Genomic DNA, 19349 nt, shown 5'->3' with positions numbered 1-19349 from the left:
ATCGGCTCGTCAGTATCTGTAGGTCGTGGCAGCAAACACACACAGTGAGATGATCATGATGAATTCTGACACTGTCAGTAAATGATCACAGGATGTCTTTGGTCCGTGACAATAGCCATCTTTGAGCCTCTCTCCCTGTGCGACATAGGAACGACGTTTAGGAAACACGACCAGAGAAATCGCCACGATTGGTCATCTTTCGTCTGGGACAGCCCAAAATTGTACAATGTGTACTGGGGATTAGGTCTTAAAGGGATATTTCACCGCTGGAAAGATGAATGTGTATTTATTGGGTCATTTATGTATAGACCTTTTCAACAGCAAACATTTATGTAGTAGAAATGTAAAATTATTTTAGAAGTTGGTGCCTTCTAGACTGAGAAAAGCCAGAAATGTATTTTTGGCTCATGTGGATGAAAGACTACAACTCCCAGAATGCACTTGCGTCGCTGCCCTACGAGGCCACTCCCAAGCCACGCCTACCGGTTACAGAGGGCAGTATCGGGAGAAATGATACAGCTAGGCTACTAGTCGACTGGAAACTGAAAAGAAGGTGTTTTATCGTGAGATCCCCCTATGGGCGGGTTGAACACATGCGGGACGAGCTCCTCCTACTGGCTGTAGTCTCTCGCCTCTGGACAAAAGAGCCTCTGATGACGATAAATTGGTTTAAAAAAAAGGGTTTATTTATTTTTACGATAAAAAAAGGTTTTTTTTTCAGACACACAATACAGAAATCTCTCGTCTCAGGGAGACATGAGGGAGGGAAGCACGGTCACTCGAAAATACTACCGGGTTTCTACTGATACAAAGCTTAATGCTAATCGGTGAAGTATCCCTTTAAGTTAAGATCTGAAAAGTTAAATGTTCTAAATAAGATCCTAACAGAAACTGCCATACTAAACATGATTTTGTAATGCAGCACCAGAACTGAAACCAACAGAGAATACATGGGTGAACTTGAAAAAGGCTGTTCACACACAATCTCCATGCAACCTGAACAAACTTGAGTGAAACAGAACAATGGTGGGAACAGACGAACAGGAATTTAAATGTTGGAAGGACTTATATTAAAGTATTAAAGTCACAGATGAGAATCTTGAGCTGGTCAGTGTTACACTTACTGATACCTACCGGTGTGATTCTGTGCAGCATCATGCAAAAATAAAGGTTTTCAGAAATGGATGCAACTGTTAATGCGTTATTCATAGTGACCCATGATAGATTTATTTGGTGTCTTTCCTAGAATGGGCGAATGTTTGCAACTCTACGTGATAAACAACATACAGTAGAGCTGGTATTACAAAATATTCAGTGGCACATGCCACTCAAATACAGACGTGCGTTTAATTGACATTTAAATTATCGCTAAATTAGGCTATTTATTTAGGATTTTGTGTCACAGTTAAGCCAGCTGCTAAACTCATCTGTCAGTCACTACTGGAGGTGTCACAACAACATGTCTCAGTGTCCATACTATCCAACCTAAAAAGTATGTGAGATTAGAATAAGTGTGTCCCAATCATAGTACGTTGAAAAGAGTGTGCCAGAAGTCCTCGGATGGTCTATACTATTTCCGGTGGATTTTTGAGGTGTGGATCCGCGCTCACTATAAAGACTAATATTGCCCACAACCCATTGTGCTTTAAAGGGTGAACTACAAACAAGAGTAAAAAGTGTTAAAAAAAAACTACAAAACATGGCGGATAATATGCGACCGACATAAAGGTTTGAGTGACGAATCAAAGTTTAACCAGATAAAAAACATTTTATTTAATGTTATCCGTGTTATATTTCATCTGCAATAACAATGTGGACTTTTATAAAGATCTGTTCAGCCATTAACTTTTAAATGCATCATTATGCACTAATATGAGGAGAGTCTCCGTATGAAAGACCCGTGACTGACCTGCTTCTGCATTTCTCTCTGATACGGTAGGAAATTAAATTTAATTTAATGTGGAGGATTTTAACTGAGACAAGATGATTGACAGGCCAGTTTACTGCGACAGAGAGCAACCGTATGACGTGATAGTGTGTCCCAAAGTTTGTCTACTCATCTGCTACACACTCAGAAGTATGTACATACATTTAGGCTGTACAAGTAGGTTAATTGAGACGCAGTATCAGTGTTTCTCGACTATGTCAGTGGCACATGTCAACGGATGTGTGACTAAGATTAGCGGCATGTGCCATTGGCTTCTGTGCATCAGATGTCATGTCACTTAATGTTACTGCCACTGGTGCATAGAAAACATCAACACAGCTTGATAATCACTGTTTGAACATGACCACAAATACAAACACTGTTGCTATTGGCTGTAAACACTTACCCCATTGAAGGGTGATTTGTCAGATTGGGTCACTTCATTCTGTGGCTGTCCTTCTGGTCATGAATCCAATGAACCTCTAATGCTGGTCTATGTTAAAAACCAGTAAACAAGTCTGTTTCTTTCCACTTCCACCAACAGATGAAAACACTTAATAGCATTTCAACTGCTTCTCAAGTAAATAAAACTGTAAATAAGGGCATCTGAATAGAAAACACCAACACTTCCAGCTGTTTACCATATGAACACATTGGGTGTCTAATGAAACCTGTCAAAAACATTAATGGATTATTTCAAAATAACACAATCAAAAACTAGGCCTACTTATGTGAACCAAATGAAAATTATCAGTGAGAATGTGTGACAGTAATGATTTGTTGGTGAAAGGTAATCTGGACTTGTTTGAATGAGATTCCCCATTTACTGGTTTTGACAGGTTTCTATACACTGACTAAAACAACAAACTACCTCAATCTACAAACTAGTCCATACATGAAATAGGGTTTGTTTAGATTCTCTTTACCTCTAGACTGTGTTGTAGTTTACCGTGGTAAATACGAATGAATTCATCAGTAAGTGTCTGATTTAAACCAGTAGCCCACATTTTGAAGATTTTGAGAGAAGCATTTAATCGTACATTCAGGCGATTCAGCGTCACGTGATCGAGTATTCCCGCCTTGTACACAATTATCTTGGTACCCGTAGTTTCCGCTAAAACGGTTATAAAGTTACTGTTACTACAATAAAAAAAAGTTTGGAGGGGCGGAGAAACGAGCAAGTGCACCTGAGAGACATCTGAGAAACTGCACACACCTCCGGAGACCCTCGCAAGATACAGGTATAATATTTCCATCTAATATTTCCTCACTATGTATACTGATAAATATGATGATGATATAGCAGTGCGTTATTTTGGGATTAAGATTTTTTTCTCATTATAAAATGTCTACAGAAAGATTAAATATATATAACGTCTGTTGATAATCGTTAGTAGTACAGCTTATTATATGGCAGTTTATGTTTGCATTTGCCATGGTTACATTCTCTGAGTTTGTTTACAAGCTAACAGAAATCGCTTGGCATACATAAAAACACTTCCTTGTAATCCCACGTGACGTCTTGAGGACCACCTGACCTCAGTTCACTTCAGAAAGCCTTTGGTGTAAATATCTTAAATGCATTCAGTGTACAATGCAATAAAAGCTCATATCAAACTGTGATTTGTATAACAATTTTAATTATTTTATTTAATAATTGTAATATATGTAATTTTTTAATTTCACAGACCAACCTGAAGCTGCAAGAGAGCACAGACTGTAGATACACCTGAGAAGAACTTGGACACAGAGAGTAATGGCCACAGAAGCAGTGAACGAGCTCCGCCAGCAGTGCCTCAACAGGGGCTCAGCAGGAATCAAGGGTCTCGGAAGGTCAGGGAAATATTCAGATCTCTTTAAAAATTGTAAATGATTGTATGATTCCAAAGAGAGAGAGAAAAAAATTGAGGTGATGTGGGGCAGTGGTTAAGATTCAGGTCTGGTAATGGGAAAGTTGTTGATGAATTATTAATATTGAGATAATTAACATCAGGTTACTCCAGAAAGACTGAACAAGTGATAGGGACCCAGGGTTATTTAGTTACCTGAAATGAAAACCATAAAATAAAATAAAATAAAATAAAATAAAATAAAAAAAATGTATGTATATTATATTATTTTGTGTGTGTGTGTGTGTGTGTGTGTGTGTGTGTGTGTGTGTGTGTGTGTGTGTGTGTGTGTGTGTGTGTGTGTGTGTGTGTGTGTGTGTGTGTGTGTGTGTCATTTAGTTTAACTTGATGTACTAAAATAACTAAAACTAAAATAAAAATTAATAAAACCTATATGGACATAATTAAAATATTATATAAGAGATTATATATATATGTCATATTTCAGTTGGACACATACTGTCATGTGCTCACCCTGCTCTCCCATAATGCACCCAGATGCTTTGTTTTTTATTTTATTTTTTGTAATTCTCATTATTCTTTGTGATTAATTTCTACTTTTTAAGTTATAATCTCAAATGTTATGTCAATTATGACGTTTTAATTAATAATTTTTACTTTTTAGTCATAATTTAAAGTCACATTTTCAACTTTTCATCGCATAATTATGACTTGGTATATCATAATTTCCATAATTATGACTTAAAGTCACGTTATCACATTTTTTAAAATATAATGTTATTTGATGGATTTCGGAGTTATATGACTTGGACATGTACTTAAAATTCACCTAATACACCTAATAAGATGATACAATGATTTTTGTCAGGTGATAAATCAATTTTTCAAATAATAATTTTGTCTGTTTCATTCAGATTTGACAAAGGTAGAGGATTAAAATATGTCTAAGACTACGAACATATAATTGTTTCCAGGGTGTTCCGCATTATGGACGATGATGGCAGTAAATCTCTGGACTTCCAGGAGTTTCAGAAGGGATTGGACAACTACGGCGTGTCCGTGGGGAAGGACAAAGCACAGGAGATCTTTGCCATGATGGACAAGGATGGGAGCGGCACCCTCAGCTTTGATGAGTTTCTGGAGAAACTAAGGGTAAGAAACTACAGAAACGTTTCCAGGATGCAGAAATGTAAATAAGAGACTCATTGTGCAGTGTAGACAGCGTCATTGATTATAACTGAAGTTAAAGCAAGAGTCCAGAACTCAGTCAATAATAAACTTGCGCTGTTTGATTGACAGCTCCAGTGATAATAAAATGAGCGTTCTTTGATCGCTTTCTGTATATAATTTAATCACAATTTAAACAACCAATTATTTTCATGCTACTAAGAGAAACAATGTAAAGTTGACCGTTTAGTCACTGGCTTGAGTTACTGACTCATAAACAGCAATAAATTATTTTAAGACGAACCTCTGACTGTACATGAATCATTATCAGAAATTACTGATCACAGATCAGGCATCAGAATGAACAAGGTTACTTGCATGTTGTGGCTTTACTGTCGGGTAAAAGTAAAATCTTACAGTAAAAGTATTTTAGCAAAACATGCGCCGAAATTTCAACTGATTTACCAAATCTACAGTGAAATATACCAGTTGAAAATAAATAACCACTTGAATCCGTGTCTTTGCTTCAGCCGCCCATGTCGAGTGCACGGAGGCAGGTGATCGGCCAGGTGTTCCAGAAGCTTGATAAGACAGGAGACGGTGTTGTGACTGTAGAAGATCTGCAGGGTGTTTACAACAGCAAAGATCACCCCAAACACAAGAGCGGAGAGTGGACAGAAGAACAAGTCTTCCGCTCGTTCCTCGACAGATTCGACTCTCCATACGACAAGGATGGAAAGGTTCCTCCCATTTATTCCTGCATTTACAGTCTAATAAGTGTCTGGAGATTAGATATTACTATCATCATCATGAGTGTTAATTTTAGTCCTCATACACAATACCATAATAATTATACATATTAACCGAAAAGGTGTACTAGGCTGAAGCTTTTTTCATAAGCATCACTTCCAATTTAATCTATGCAAAAAGATACAAAACAAAACAGTTACTAAAAAAAATTCTTAGATAAAGTCTCTTTCCGTGTTGACTTTTGATCTCATAATTATTACTTAGTATGTCATAATATAATTTTTTGTCATAATTTCGACTGTGACTTTTTTAAATCTGAATTTCTGCTTTTTTGTCATCATTTGAAAAAAATTCTCATGACTTTGTCACTTTTCATCTCATAATTATGAGTCATATTTATTTTTTCATAATTATGACTTAAATATAGAATTTTGACATTTTATGTAAAAATTTTGAATCTCATAATTACCTAAAGTCATGATTTCAACTTTAAATTATGATTTTCCAAAGCATTTTTTTTTAAGTGGCAGAAATTAACTTACTGTACCTACCCCTTTTTTTTAAATAAGCGTTGCTTATAAATTTATGCTTAGATTTAATATATGACAAAAACAAAACCGTTACTAAAGACAAATTAATTTAAGACCTTCATACACAACTGAAAATTACACCTTTTATAAATGAATACAATACTTTCATATATTTTTATATACAAATTATTAAGAGACTCGATCGCTTTATATTATGAAAATATTTAATTTAGGCTTTTATTCCCATATAAATATTGATCAGCAAACATAAACAGAAGCTCAACCGAACCTGCTTGACATGCAAACCTCTTCCAGAAGCTCAAACGTGATGCATAACACGAGAATGAACCTCATTGGTTCTTGCTGAAGCTCAAACGCGCTGCGTAACACGAGAATGAACCTCATTGGTTCTTGCTGAAGCTCAAACGTGATGCGTAACACGAGAATAAACCTCATTGGTTCTTGCTGAAGCTCAAACGTGATGCGTAACACGAGAATGAACCTCATTGGCTCTTACTGAAGCTCAAACGTGCTGCGTAACATGAGAATGAACCTCATTGGTTCTTGCTGAAGCTCAAACATGATGCGTAACACGAGAATGAACCTCATTGGTTCTTGCTGAAGCTCAAACGCGCTGCGTAACACAAGAATGAACCTCATTGGTTCTTGCTGAAGCTCAAACGCGCTGCGTAACACGAGAATGAACCTCATTGGTTCTTGCTGAAGCTCAAACGCGCTGCGTAACACAAGAATGAACCTCATTGGTTCTTGCAGAAGCTCAAACGTGATGCGTAACACAAGAATGAACCTCATTGGTTCTTGCAGAAGCTCAAACGTGATGCGTAACACGAGAATGAACCTCATTGGTTCTTGCAGAAGCTAAAAACGTGATGCGTAACACGAGAATGAACCTCATTGGTTCTTGCAGAAGCTCAAACGTGATGCGTAACACGAGAATGAACCTCATTGGTTCTTGCAGAAGCTCAAACGCCATGCGTAACACGAGAATGAACCTCATTGGTTCTTGCAGAAGCTCAAACGCGCTGCGTAACACGAGAATGAACCTCATTGGTTCTTGCTGAAGCTCAAACGTGCTGCGTAACACGAGAATGAACCTCATTGGTTCTTGCAGAAGCTCAAACGTGATGCGTAACACGAGAATGAACCTCATTGGTTCTTGCAGAAGCTCAAACGTGATGCGTAACACGAGAATGAACCTCATTGGTTCTTGCTGAAGCTCAAACGTGCTGCGTAACACGAGAATGAACCTCATTGGTTCTTGCAGAAGCTCAAACGTTCTGCGTAACACGAGAATGAACCTCATTGGTTCTTGCAGAAACTCAAACGCGATGCGTAACACGAGAATGAACCTCATTGGTTCTTGCAGAAGCTCAAACGCGATGCGTAACACGAGAATGAACCTCATTGGTTCTTGCAGAAGCTCAAACGTGATGCGTAACACGAGAATGAACCTCATTGGTTCTTGCAGAAGCTCAAACGTGCTGCGTAACACGAGAATGAACCTCATTGGTTCTTGCTGAAGCTCAAACGTGATGCGTAACACAAGAATGAACCTCATTTTTTCTTGCTGAAGCTCAAACGTGATGCGTAACACGAGAATGAACCTCATTGGTTCTTGCTGAAGCTCAAACGTGATGCGTAACACGAGAATGAACCTCATTGGTTCTTGCTGAAGCTCAAACGTGATGCGTAACACGAGAATGAACCTCATTGGTTCTTGCAGAAGCTCAAACGTGATGCGTAACACGAGAATGAACCTCATTGGTTCTTGCTGAAGCTCAAACATGATGCGTAACACGAGAATGAACCTCATTGGTTATTGCAGAAGCTCAAACGTGATGCGTAACACGAGAATGAACCTCATTGGTTCTTGCAGAAGCTCAAACGTCATGCGTAACACGAGAATGAACCTCATTGGTTCTTGCTGAAGCTCAAACGCGCTGCGTAACACGAGAATGAACCTCATTGGTTCTTGCTGAAGCTCAAACGTGCTGCGTAACACGAGAATGAACCTCATTGGTTCTTGCTGAAGCTCAAACGTGCTGCGTAACACGAGAATGAACCTCATTGGTTCTTGCAGAAGCTCAAACGTGATGCGTAACACGAGAATGAACCTCATTGGTTCTTGCAGAAGCTCAAACGTGATGCGTAACACGAGAATGAACCTCATTGGTTCTTGCTGAAGCTCAAACGTGCTGCGTAACACGAGAATGAACCTCATTGGTTCTTGCTAAAGCTCAAACGTTCTGCGTAACACGAGAATGAACCTCATTGGTTCTTGCTGAAGCTCAAACGCGCTGCGTAACACGAGAATGAACCTCATTGGTTCTTGCAGAAGCTCAAACGTGCTGCGTAACACGAGAATGAACCTCATTGGTTCTTGAGAAGCTCAAACGTGCTGCGTAACACGAGAATGAACCTCATTGGTTCTTGCAGAAGCTCAAACGTGATGCGTAACACGAGAATGAACCTCATTGGTTCTTGCTAAAGCTCAAACGTTCTGCGTAACACGAGAATGAACCTCATTGGTTCTTGCTGAAGCTCAAACGCGCTGCGTAACACGAGAATGAACCTCATTGGTTCTTGCTGAAGCTCAAACGTGCTGCGTAACACGAGAATGAACCTCATTGGTTCTTGCTGAAGCTCAAACGTGCTGCGTAACACGAGAATGAACCTCATTGGTTATGGCAGAAGCTCAAACGCGCTGCGTAACACGAGAATGAACCTCATTGGTTCTTGCTGAAGCTCAAACGCGCTGCGTAACACGAGAATGAACCTCATTGGTTCTTGCTGAAGCTCAAACGCGCTGCGTAACACGAGAATGAACCTCATTGGTTCTTGCTGAAGCTCAAACGCGCTGCGTAACACGAGAATGAACCTCATTGGTTCTTGCAGAAGCTCAAACGCGATGCGTAACACGAGAATGAACCTCATTGGTTCTTGCTGAAGCTCAAACGTGCTGCGTAACACGAGAATGAACCTCATTGGTTCTTGCAGAAGCTCAAACGTGATGCGTAACACGAGAATGAACCTCATTGGTTCTTGCAGAAGCTCAAACGTGATGCGTAACACGAGAATGAACCTCATTGGTTCTTGCTGAAGCTCAAACGTGCTGCGTAACACGAGAATGAACCTCATTGGTTCTTGCTGAAGCTCAAACGCGCTGCGTAACACGAGAATGAACCTCATTGGTTATGGCAGAAGCTCAAACGCGCTGCGTAACACGAGAATGAACCTCATTGGTTCTTGCTGAAGCTCAAACGTGCTGCGTAACACGAGAATGAACCTCATTGGTTCTTGCTGAAGCTCAAACGCGCTGCGTAACACGAGAATGAACCTCATTGGTTATGGCAGAAGCTCAAACGCGCTGCGTAACACGAGAATGAACCTCACTGGTTCTTGCTGAAGCTCAAACGCGCTGCGTAACACGAGAATGAACCTCATTGGTTCTTGCTGAAGCTCAAACGCGCTGCGTAACACGAGAATGAACCTCATTGGTTCTTGCTGAAGCTCAAACGCGCTGCGTAACACGAGAATGAACCTCATTGGTTCTTGCTGAAGCTCAAACGCGCTGCGTAACACGAGAATGAACCTCATTGGTTCTTGCTGAAGCTCAAACGTGATGCGTAACACAAGAATGAACCTCATTGGTTCTTGCAGAAGCTCAAACGCGATGCGTAACACGAGAATGAACCTCATTGGTTCTTGCTGAAGCTCAAACGCGCTGCGTAACACGAGAATGAACCTCATTGGTTCTTGCAGAAGCTCAAACGCGATGCGTAACACGAGAATGAACCTCATTGGTTCTTGCAGAAGCTCAAACGTGATGCGTAACACGAGAATGAACCTCATTGGTTCTTGCAGAAGCTCAAACGTGATGCGTAACATGAGAATGAACCTCATTGGTTCTTGCAGAAGCTCAAACGCGATGCGTAACACGAGAATGAACCTCATTGGTTCTTGCAGAAGCTCAAACGCGATGCGTAACACGAGAATGAACCTCATTGGTTCTTGCAGAAGCTCAAACGCGATGCGTAACACGAGAATGAACCTCATTGGTTCTTGCTGAAGCTCAAACGCGACGCATAACATGAGAATGAACCTCATTGGTTCTTGCAGAAGCTCAAACGCGCTGCGTAACTCGAGAATGAACCTCATTGGTTCTTGCAGAAGCTCAAACGTTCTGCGTAACACGAGAATGAACCTCATTGGTTCTTGCAGCTCAAACGTGATGCGTAACACGAGAATGAACCTCATTGGTTCTTGCAGAAGCTCAAACGTTCTGCGTAACACGAGAATGAACCTCATTGGTTCTTGCAGAAGCTCAAACGTTCTGCGTAACACGAGAATGAACCTCATTGGTTCTTGCAGAAGCTCAAACGTGCTGCGTAACACGAGAATGAACCTCATTGGTTCTCGCACGTCAAGCGAACATGCTTGAACCTCCGTTTATCACAACTGATGTGAGTTGATTAAAGTTTATATGTGATAGTCTAAATTACAATACCTTTTTTCTTCCTGTGATAGGTGACGCTGGAGGAGTTTGTGAACTACTACAGTGGGGTCAGTGTTTCTATTGACAGCGACGAGTTTTTCATCACCATGATGAAGAACGTGTGGAAGCTGTAGTCATCATCGGTCGCGTTTGCGCGCTCGCCATTCATTTCACATGCATTCCATTTGTCATTAGAAATTACACTGAAATAGTGCAGATTGTAAACTATTTACTTGTAGAAATCATGTCTAATTAAAGATTTTTGACTGCTACATCTTGCCTTAATGTTTCACACATTGCTTGTTCCCAGAAGACACATATCCATCTGATTCTGGTTGACCTTTGACCCAGGACACGAAAGTAAACAGCGTGACCGCCAGTCAAAATCTGGGCTTGTAAGATGTCAGCTTCAGAAGAGCTTTATTGATTTCTCTGACAAACACCTTTCAATCTGTAGTTAAATCGCACCAGCTGTAAAGGCTGTAAACTTGTGCATCGATACAATTGATGCAGTTTCTGTGCAGATGTTTGAGTTTGTGTCGCCATCTGCTGAACATTCACAACATGACACCTCAATGTCAATCTCCTCAACTCATTTAAGTCTGATTATTGATAGTTCTTCAACAAGTAGAACAAAAGTGATACTCACTACACAGATTTTTGCCAAACAACTAGCAATCGGCAATTTTAACCAAACTAAATACACTAGCATTCAAAAGTTTAGGGTCTATAAAAAGAAATTAATACTGTTTATTCAGTAAGGATGCATTGAATTGATCAAAAGTGACAGTAAAGACATTTATGTTACAAAAGATTCTATTTTAAAAGAAAATGCGGTTCTTTTCTATTCATCAAAGAATCCTGAAAAAAATGTATTATGGTTTCCACAAAAATATGAAGCAGCACAACTGTTTTTAACATTGATAATACTCAGACATGTTTCTTGAGCAGCAAAACATCATATTAGAATGATTTCTGAAGGATCATGTGACACTGAAGACTGGAGTAATGATGACAGGAATAAATTACATTGTTAAATACATTCAAATGTCACAAAATTACAATTGTTTTTAATATTTTGATCAAATAAATGCAGCCTTGAGTGTGAGACGAAATTTAAAAAATTAAAAAATCTCAACCCAAACTTTTGAACGATAGTATATTTCACACAAAAGTAAATAAAGCTTACTTTTTGAGTTTGCATTGTGACAATATTTCCTTTATGCAAAATATATTTTCTTTAAACTTTGGATGTGTTCATGATATTCACCCATAAATCACCATAACTTCATAAAGAAAAATCACATGATTCTTCCTTGTGAGAAAGTGAAGCCCACGATTTGACATAAGACAAAAATTTATTTCAAATGTTTCATTTTTTTTTTTTTTTTTTTTTTTTTACTTTGATATTACTATTTATTTTGTAAAGGAGTTTGGAGACATGGTGTGCTAGTAAGTGATAATATACGCATAGAAATTTACAGAACATTCAAGGGTACAAGTTTTTTTTTTTTTGTCCTTTTTTTTCTGTCTAAATGCACTCAAACTTCCAACACACGAAGAAATATCATCTCCAAATGACATGAAAATGGATAAAAAGTTAATATAGTAAATCAATATTTAAAAAAAAAAAAAAGGCCAAAACAATACAAACCCTCAGAATATGGAAAATAAAAACAAATACAGAGATGCTGCTTTAAAATGTTAAATTCTCATCAGATCAACTAAAAAAAGAAATATTAAACATTATCCGCCCCTAAACGAAGCTACACAACTCAATTAGATGTTTCTTGGTGTGAAGATGTTTTTCTCTTTTACAGGGGGCGAGCTCTAGTAACAGATCCACTACAGCACGAGTCCGTGTGCTGGTTAAGTCCTTTATTGGTTAACACCGATGAGAAATCTAACTACCATCTTAGCAGACTAGTAAAAGTGTCAGCTTGTCCTAGAAAGTGAACATCCAGGAGACGCTTGGTGAAACTGCCAGAAATCAGTCGCAACCTGGGAAAAATGGTACAATTACACCGAACACAGAGGATATAGGTCAGGTGACTGATGCTACCGGCCAGCTGATTGGCCGATAAGTGTGATGATGCGGCGAGGTCATGATGAAATGGTCTGAAGCCGAGAGCCAGTGAAAAAAGAGAGACAGAGAGAGAGAGAGAGAGACAGAGCGAATGAGTAAAAAACGGTCCCACGGTAGAAACTGCAGTCTTGTCGATTCCGTGTCTTAAACGGAGAGAGAAACACCCTCACACTCATCAATATGATGAGCGACCAAGTCCAAAGCCATACATGGAAAAGTCTCGATTTTTTTTTTTTTCCTTTTTTGTTGTCTTTTTAATTTGTTTATTTGCAGTCCAAGAGGAAAAAAAAAACAACTAAAAACAAACGAAACGATAAAAAAAAAAAAAAAAAAACAGCTCCAGATTTACAATAAATGTTGGAGGGGAAAATGAACTACAGAAGTTTGGGTGAGTCCCAGGGGTCCTCAGAGCGGTCCGCAGAGATGCCTGCACTGAGACCCTGGTGGGCGGCTGTGGGTGGAGCAGAGCTTCATGATGCTATGTGCTCTCGCCCGCGGGGGTCTCGCTGCTCTCACAGTTACCTGGAGGAGAACAAGACAACATTTAGCTCACTAATATACAGTAAAGCAAGGGGCTGATCAAGAAATACAGCATTACCGTACCACTGGTTTTTAATCAATAATCAATATTTAGGATATTAAAGCAGCCCTATTACATTCTTCTTCAATACATGCATCCAAGGCCAAAAAACACTTTGACCTGCTTGAATAAGTTCATCAAGGATTCAGTCTCTCTTAATCCCTCCTTTCTGAGAGCCTGCTCTACTCTGATTGGTCAGATGGCCCAGTCTGCTGTGATTGGTCTACTCTGCTCTGATTGGTCAGATGGCCCAGTCTGTTGTGATTGGTCTACTCTGCTCTGATTGGTCAGATGGCCCAGTCTGCTGTGATTGGTCTACTCTGCTCTGATTGGTCAGACGGCCCAGTCTGTAGTGATTGGTCTACTCTGCTCTGATTGGTCAGGTGGCCCAGTCTGTTGTGATTGGTCTACTCTTCTCTGATTGGTCAGGTGGCCCAGTCTGCTGTGATTGGTCTACTCTGCTCTGATTGGTCAGGTGGCCCAGTCTGTTGTGATTGGTCTACTCTGCTCTGATTGGTCAGGTGGCCCAGTCTGCTGTGATTGGTCTACTCTGCTCTGATTGGTCAGATGGCCCAGTCTGTTGTGATTGGTCTACTCTGCTCTGATTGGGCACATGGCCCAGTCTGTTGTGATTGGTCCACTCTGCTCTGATTGGTCAGGTGGCCCAGTCTGTTGTGATTGGTCTACTCTGCTCTGATTGGTCAGGTGGCCCAGTCTGCTGTGATTGGTCTACTCTGCTCTGATTGGTCAGGTGGCCCAGTCTGTTGTGATTGGTCCACTCTGCTCTGATTGGTCAGGTGGCCCAGTCTGTTGTGATTGGTCTACTCTGCTCTGATTGGTCAGGTGGCCCAGTCTGTTGTGATTGGTCTACTCTGCTCTGATTGGTCAGGTGGCCCAGTCTGCTGTGATTGGTCTACTCTGCTCTGATTGGGCACATGGCCCAGTCTGTTGTGATTGGTCCACTCTGCTCTGATTGGTCAGGTGGCCCAGTCTGTTGTGATTGGTCTACTCTGCTCTGATTGGTCAGGTGGCCCAGTCTGCTGTGATTGGTCTACTCTGCTCTGATTGGTCAGGTGGCCCAGTCTGTTGTGATTGGTCTACTCTGCTCTGATTGGTCAGGTGGCCCAGTCTGCTGTGATTGGTCTACTCTGCTCTGATTGGTCAGGTGGCCCAGTCTGTTGTGATTGGTCTACTCTGCACTGATTGGTCAGGTGGCCCAGTCTGCTGTGATTGGTCTACTCTGCTCTGATTGGTCAGATGGCCCAGTCTGTTGTGATTGGTCTACTCTGCTCTGATTGGGCACATGGCCCAGTCTGTTGTGATTGGTCCACTCTGCTCTGATTGGTCTAATCAATTCTTTCTTTTAGGAGACAATAACTTTATTTGTCATTCACTTTAATCTTTAAAAATTTGCAACCTTTTACATTCACAAACATCTGTATTACACACTGCATGAAAGGTAATATGAAAAAAATCATTATAGGTGCACTTTAATATAAATATTTAATAAAGTATTTATTCATCTGTTAACGATTAGAGCTAATAAAAATATAACTTAATTTTTGGTTCATGTTAGCTCAAGTCCATTAAAAAAAATAAGATACAACTTTTGATTTTAAGAGTGTCTGCAAATGTTGACATTAACAAGATCAATAAATACTGTAGAAGTATTGTTCATTGTTAGTTCATGTTGTTAAATGGAAAAATAAATCAAACTAAAGTAATTTATAATATTAATTTATGCATTAGCTAACTGTGTAATAACAATGTTTATTAATCTTTGTTAGAAGTAAAGACATTTCACAATAAGAGTGTCTGTGTATTTTAGGCTTGTTTATAATTAAAAGTCCCGTAATATGCAGATTTCTTTTAAAAATAAATACAATTTGAAGCAACAATATTTAAAAACCTACTGTACTTTGTTTTCAAATAAATTATTGCATCCTTAAAGTTCTTTATGCACTCCTAAATGTTTTAAATAATGAAAAAAGTTGTGAAAAAAGTGTCAGAGCGATAAACTATACGCGTGTGCTTAGCAGAAACATCATGTTTCATTCGTTCTGATGAAATCCAGGCGAATGAAAGTGTCGTACCGCTGCTGGTGGAGTTCCCCGTGCCGGTGGAGTTGGCGCCGCTGCTGTTGTTAGTGGGTTCGTCGTCGTCGCTGTCGTCTTCGTTTGACTGTGGGATCTCTGGTTCTGCCGGGGCGGGGGTGCTCTCGGTGTCCGGCTCCACACGACTCCGCAGGGCCAGGATCCGGTGATGTAGAGCGGCGGCCAGCTGACCCGCATCTTTAGAGCTCGCCTGAGGACACACATCACAGACCAACTGTGAACGTTCATGCAGGGTTCCCAAAAACAACATCTGCATGACTTTCCCAGTCACTGACTGAATGAATAATGGAAAAATTATCACACACAAAACAATTTCTAGTAGATGCAATATCTTAAAGCTGAGAATAACTAGCCTATACAATTTAGATTCTCTAATATATTCTTCTTCAAATGTCTTTCACTTGATTTCATTGACTAATAAGGCCTGTAAATAATGGGCTTTATTCATGACACACAATCTGAAAAAAAAAAAAAGTAAAATTAAAAAAAGTAAAAAATATTTATTATTAATAAATGAAAATGCATTCATTTAAAATAAGATAATTAAATCAAATTAAGAAATTCCTTTTTATGTATAAATTAAAATAAATGTAACAATACATTAATAAAATCAAATATTTTTAATTCTAAATAATACAAAATAAATATAAATTTAACTAAAATAAATACATTTTATGAAGATAAATAATTGATTAAATTGACTAGAAAACCTGATACCAAAATTACATTTTTCAAACAAGTTATACATGTTACCTTTGCATTAATTCACTGATAAATACAACTAAATACCAATCCCCTTCTTGTGTGAAGCATTATGGAGGTGTCCATCATACCGATATGAGGAAGACCTTGACTCCCTGGTCCTCAGTGTCCATGGCTGTGATGCGAACGCTTTTCTCACTGGCTTTGTCCACCTGCATCTGAGGCCAAAGCTTCGTGTTGAGAATCAATCGCAGACTGCCCTGCGTACGCATCACTGCGAGACAGACAGAGACAGACAGAGAAAGATGAAGACCACTCTGAAGCGAGCGTGCCACACAAGTGCTGAGAAGTGAAGCCAAAGCGTCTCGATCGCCCAGTGGTTGTTCCCAGTATAGATTATAAACCCCATCCTCCCTTACCCTGGAAATCCAGAGTTCTCGCGAGAGCACAAGTTGAATTTGGCGTCGAGTAATGATGCTCATTAAATATGCCCTTGTATCCGAGCTGCACCAATCACATCGGGTTATCTGATATAGGCGGGCCAGAGGCGAGCTAAACAAAAGACGACAGCGCTGTGACGTCGAAGTCATTAGTAAACATTGCAAGATGGCTATGGATGAACACCAGTTGTTTGAAACGGCTTTGGCCGCTACAATGAACGAGTTATACTTGGCTTTTTATCTAAAAGAGGAACAGAAGACGGCGCTCGAATCCTTCCTTTGCAAGAAGGGCGTTTTTGCTGTTTTGCCGACCGGATACGGCAAGAGTCTAATCTACCAGTTAGCGCCGCTGGTAGCTCAGCGTATGGGGCTTGTTGTGATTGGTCGTAGTGTTATTCAATCGCGTGCAGTGAGATTTTCAAATGCATGCTTGGTGCCGCCCCTCGAGCTGGACGATTTTCACTAGTCGACGCCAGACCATTAATCTTTCAGATTTAGGTCTGGATTTCCAGGCTAGTCCTCCCCATGAAGTCAAGTGGGATGCGACGGAAACAAAACAAAAACTGAATTACACTTCAAATACATTTTTTCCAAAGATGTTTTCTGTCATTTTAGGTTATTTTTATCACGCTGATGTAAGTTTAAGTGTTCGTTTTTTTGGGGTTTTTTTTATAAGATTCGTCTTAGTTAGTTATTTGATACTAACGGGAATGTGACGTCATGATTGACAGCTTCTCTAAACGAAGTGGTCCCTGAGGCACCAACACTTTTTTTTTTTTTTTCAGGGGAGGAGATTGGAGCTTGTACTTTAATTTCTATAATGTCCATAATTGTTAATTTCACACTGACATGAGTTGTACCTCAGTGAACTGTATTAACGTTTTCTGCGGGACCTTGATATTGCGGCTCCACTTCACGTTCACTACTGCGCAGAATCAGGTCACAAAATCAGTGCAAGATGCCAGTGCCATATTAGGACTTTGACAGCTTCACTTTTCACCAATGGAAGAGAGTGAAAGGGCGTCGTCCATCTTTTTTTACAGTCTATTCTCTCAAGACACGTGACCGGCTGGACGGCGCTCTTACCTAATCTGGACTGTAACGAGCCGTCATCGGTGGACGCCATGTCGTTCAGTCTGAGCAGACCGCGGCCTCGTTCCACCCACGACTGAGCTGGCTTATCGAACACAAACAACTTGCACTGCATCTGTGGAGAGACGGGACACAAATCAGCTCATTATCACCAGGTCATCTTATTACTGAGAGGGAAAAACTAGCCTGCAATGATTAAAGGAATGTTTCAGGTCAATACAACTTGAGTTCTATGAAACTTGCTGTCAATTACCACAGAAAACAGTTCAGACTTGTCTCTGTAAAAACAAGAAATTAAGTTTACAGTAATGCACTTACAATAGAAGTCTATGGGGCAAGACACTGCAGAATAAAAGTTAAAACACACCGTTTTGAAAGTATAACCAGAAAGTTCAGTACAAGTTAAACTCATTTGGCATTATATTGATTAACACAAACAATAAATTAAGTCCTAAATTCTGGCAAGAAAAATTAAATATTTAAATATCACAAAAATAAACGGATTTTCTCCTTTTCTTTACAAAAAAAGGTTACAGCAAAGAACAAATAAATAGCACCAAGACACTTAAAAGTAAATGATAGGATTTATGTCAATATGTGAAGCCCTTAATATTAAATATTCAGTACAAAAAGTTTATGTAAAGCTGTTTACATCCTTTTTCCAGTTACCATCATGGCAACAACATTGTAAAATTGGATAAAACTTTACACAAAACAGTTTTTTTCACACTAAAATCAATGCATTTACGTCATATGACTCTACTACTGAAACAGAATTGTGTTTACAAATTGGCCCCATTCATTTCCATTCTAAATATGTTTTTTTAGAAGAAGAAAAAAAAAAAGGAGGAACACTTGGGTTTAAATAAATATGACAGGTGAAATAAGACATGTACATGTAATGTTATTCCCAATTTTGCAACTCTTGTCATGACAATTTAAAGCGACAAAACCCTGTACCTTCAATATGAAGTAACTATTCGTAAAGTATTCATATCACACAACTCAGCAATGCTGAAATCACATAACCAGAGGTTCATCTGCTGATCAGAAATGTGAGCTTTCTACTGACTGGACGACGAGCTGAGATTATTTTCTGTTGTAACTGAAAGCTGCAACAGATGTTGTTGACGGATTCAGGACTAAATTGTGGACTAAATGCCAACAGTTTTCCTGAGGCGCCTCTGACTGCTACGCCGAACATCGTCTCACCTGTAAAACGTTGCTCTCCGCCTCCTCTCCCGTACGGACCTCCACCTTCTCCAGAATGCACTTCTTGGCAGTGGCTTTGGTGTACGCGGCTGCCGACTCTTCTAGAGACTCTGTTACACTGTGATCTGACATATGCACAGAGAGAGACACGTCAGGATGAACTGAACGTAGCATAACTTCAGCAGATCTGCCTACTATGGGGAAGGCTTAGCTATTAATTACAGCATGACAACAATGCTAGAGCATCCAGTCACAAAACAATTTAATATTCAAACAGCCAACAATATAGTGATTCTGGGATGACTAGGGATGCACTGATACCACTTTTTTTCAGACCAAATACAAGTACTTACATTTGGGTGCCAAGATACCAATATGAGTAC

The 19349-nt window shown here is 39.7% G+C and overlaps 2 protein-coding genes across 5 annotated transcripts in view; one reads left to right on the top strand and one right to left on the bottom strand.

Annotated features, from left to right (window-relative positions):
* The first annotated feature begins 2682 nt into the window (after positions 1-2682).
* Positions 2683-11465, top strand: capsla (calcyphosine-like a). 2 transcript variants are annotated; one of them, XM_081374833.1, is made up of 5 exons: positions 2683-3168; positions 3616-3760; positions 4752-4929; positions 5475-5684; positions 10773-11465. In XM_081374833.1, the coding sequence occupies exons 2-5, from the start codon at positions 3684-3686 to the stop codon at positions 10872-10874; spliced, it is 567 nt and encodes a 188-aa protein (XP_081230959.1). In that variant the 5' UTR covers positions 2683-3168; positions 3616-3683; the 3' UTR covers positions 10875-11465. The 2 variants fall into 2 exon arrangements, with proteins under 2 accessions (XP_081230959.1, XP_081230960.1); XM_081374834.1 differs by lacking the exon at positions 2683-3168 and adding an exon at positions 3200-3492 and having other exon boundaries at positions 10773-11011.
* Positions 11466-11474: 9 nt separating this feature from the next.
* The window catches only part of ranbp3b (RAN binding protein 3b), a 31650-nt gene continuing 23775 nt past the window's right edge, over positions 11475-19349 (bottom strand). Inside the window, exons 12-16 of one of the 3 annotated variants that reach the window (XM_081374832.1) lie at positions 18967-19091; positions 17749-17869; positions 16354-16496; positions 15500-15710; positions 11475-13348 (exon numbers count right to left, since the gene is read on the bottom strand). In XM_081374832.1, the coding sequence (XP_081230958.1) occupies positions 13305-13348; positions 15500-15710; positions 16354-16496; positions 17749-17869; positions 18967-19091 (644 nt within the window). In that variant the 3' untranslated portion in view covers positions 11475-13304. The remainder of the gene's footprint in view (positions 13349-15499; positions 15711-16353; positions 16497-17748; positions 17870-18966; positions 19092-19349) is intronic. The other 2 variants (XM_081374831.1, XM_081374830.1) reach the window with 2 other exon arrangements.

This window comes from Scardinius erythrophthalmus, assembly GCF_964197995.2.
Source record: "Scardinius erythrophthalmus genome assembly, chromosome: 9".
Lineage (NCBI taxonomy): Eukaryota > Metazoa > Chordata > Actinopteri > Cypriniformes > Leuciscidae > Scardinius > Scardinius erythrophthalmus.
The sequence above is the reverse complement of the archived record's forward strand: the minus strand, read 5'-3'. Positions and strand labels throughout refer to the sequence as shown.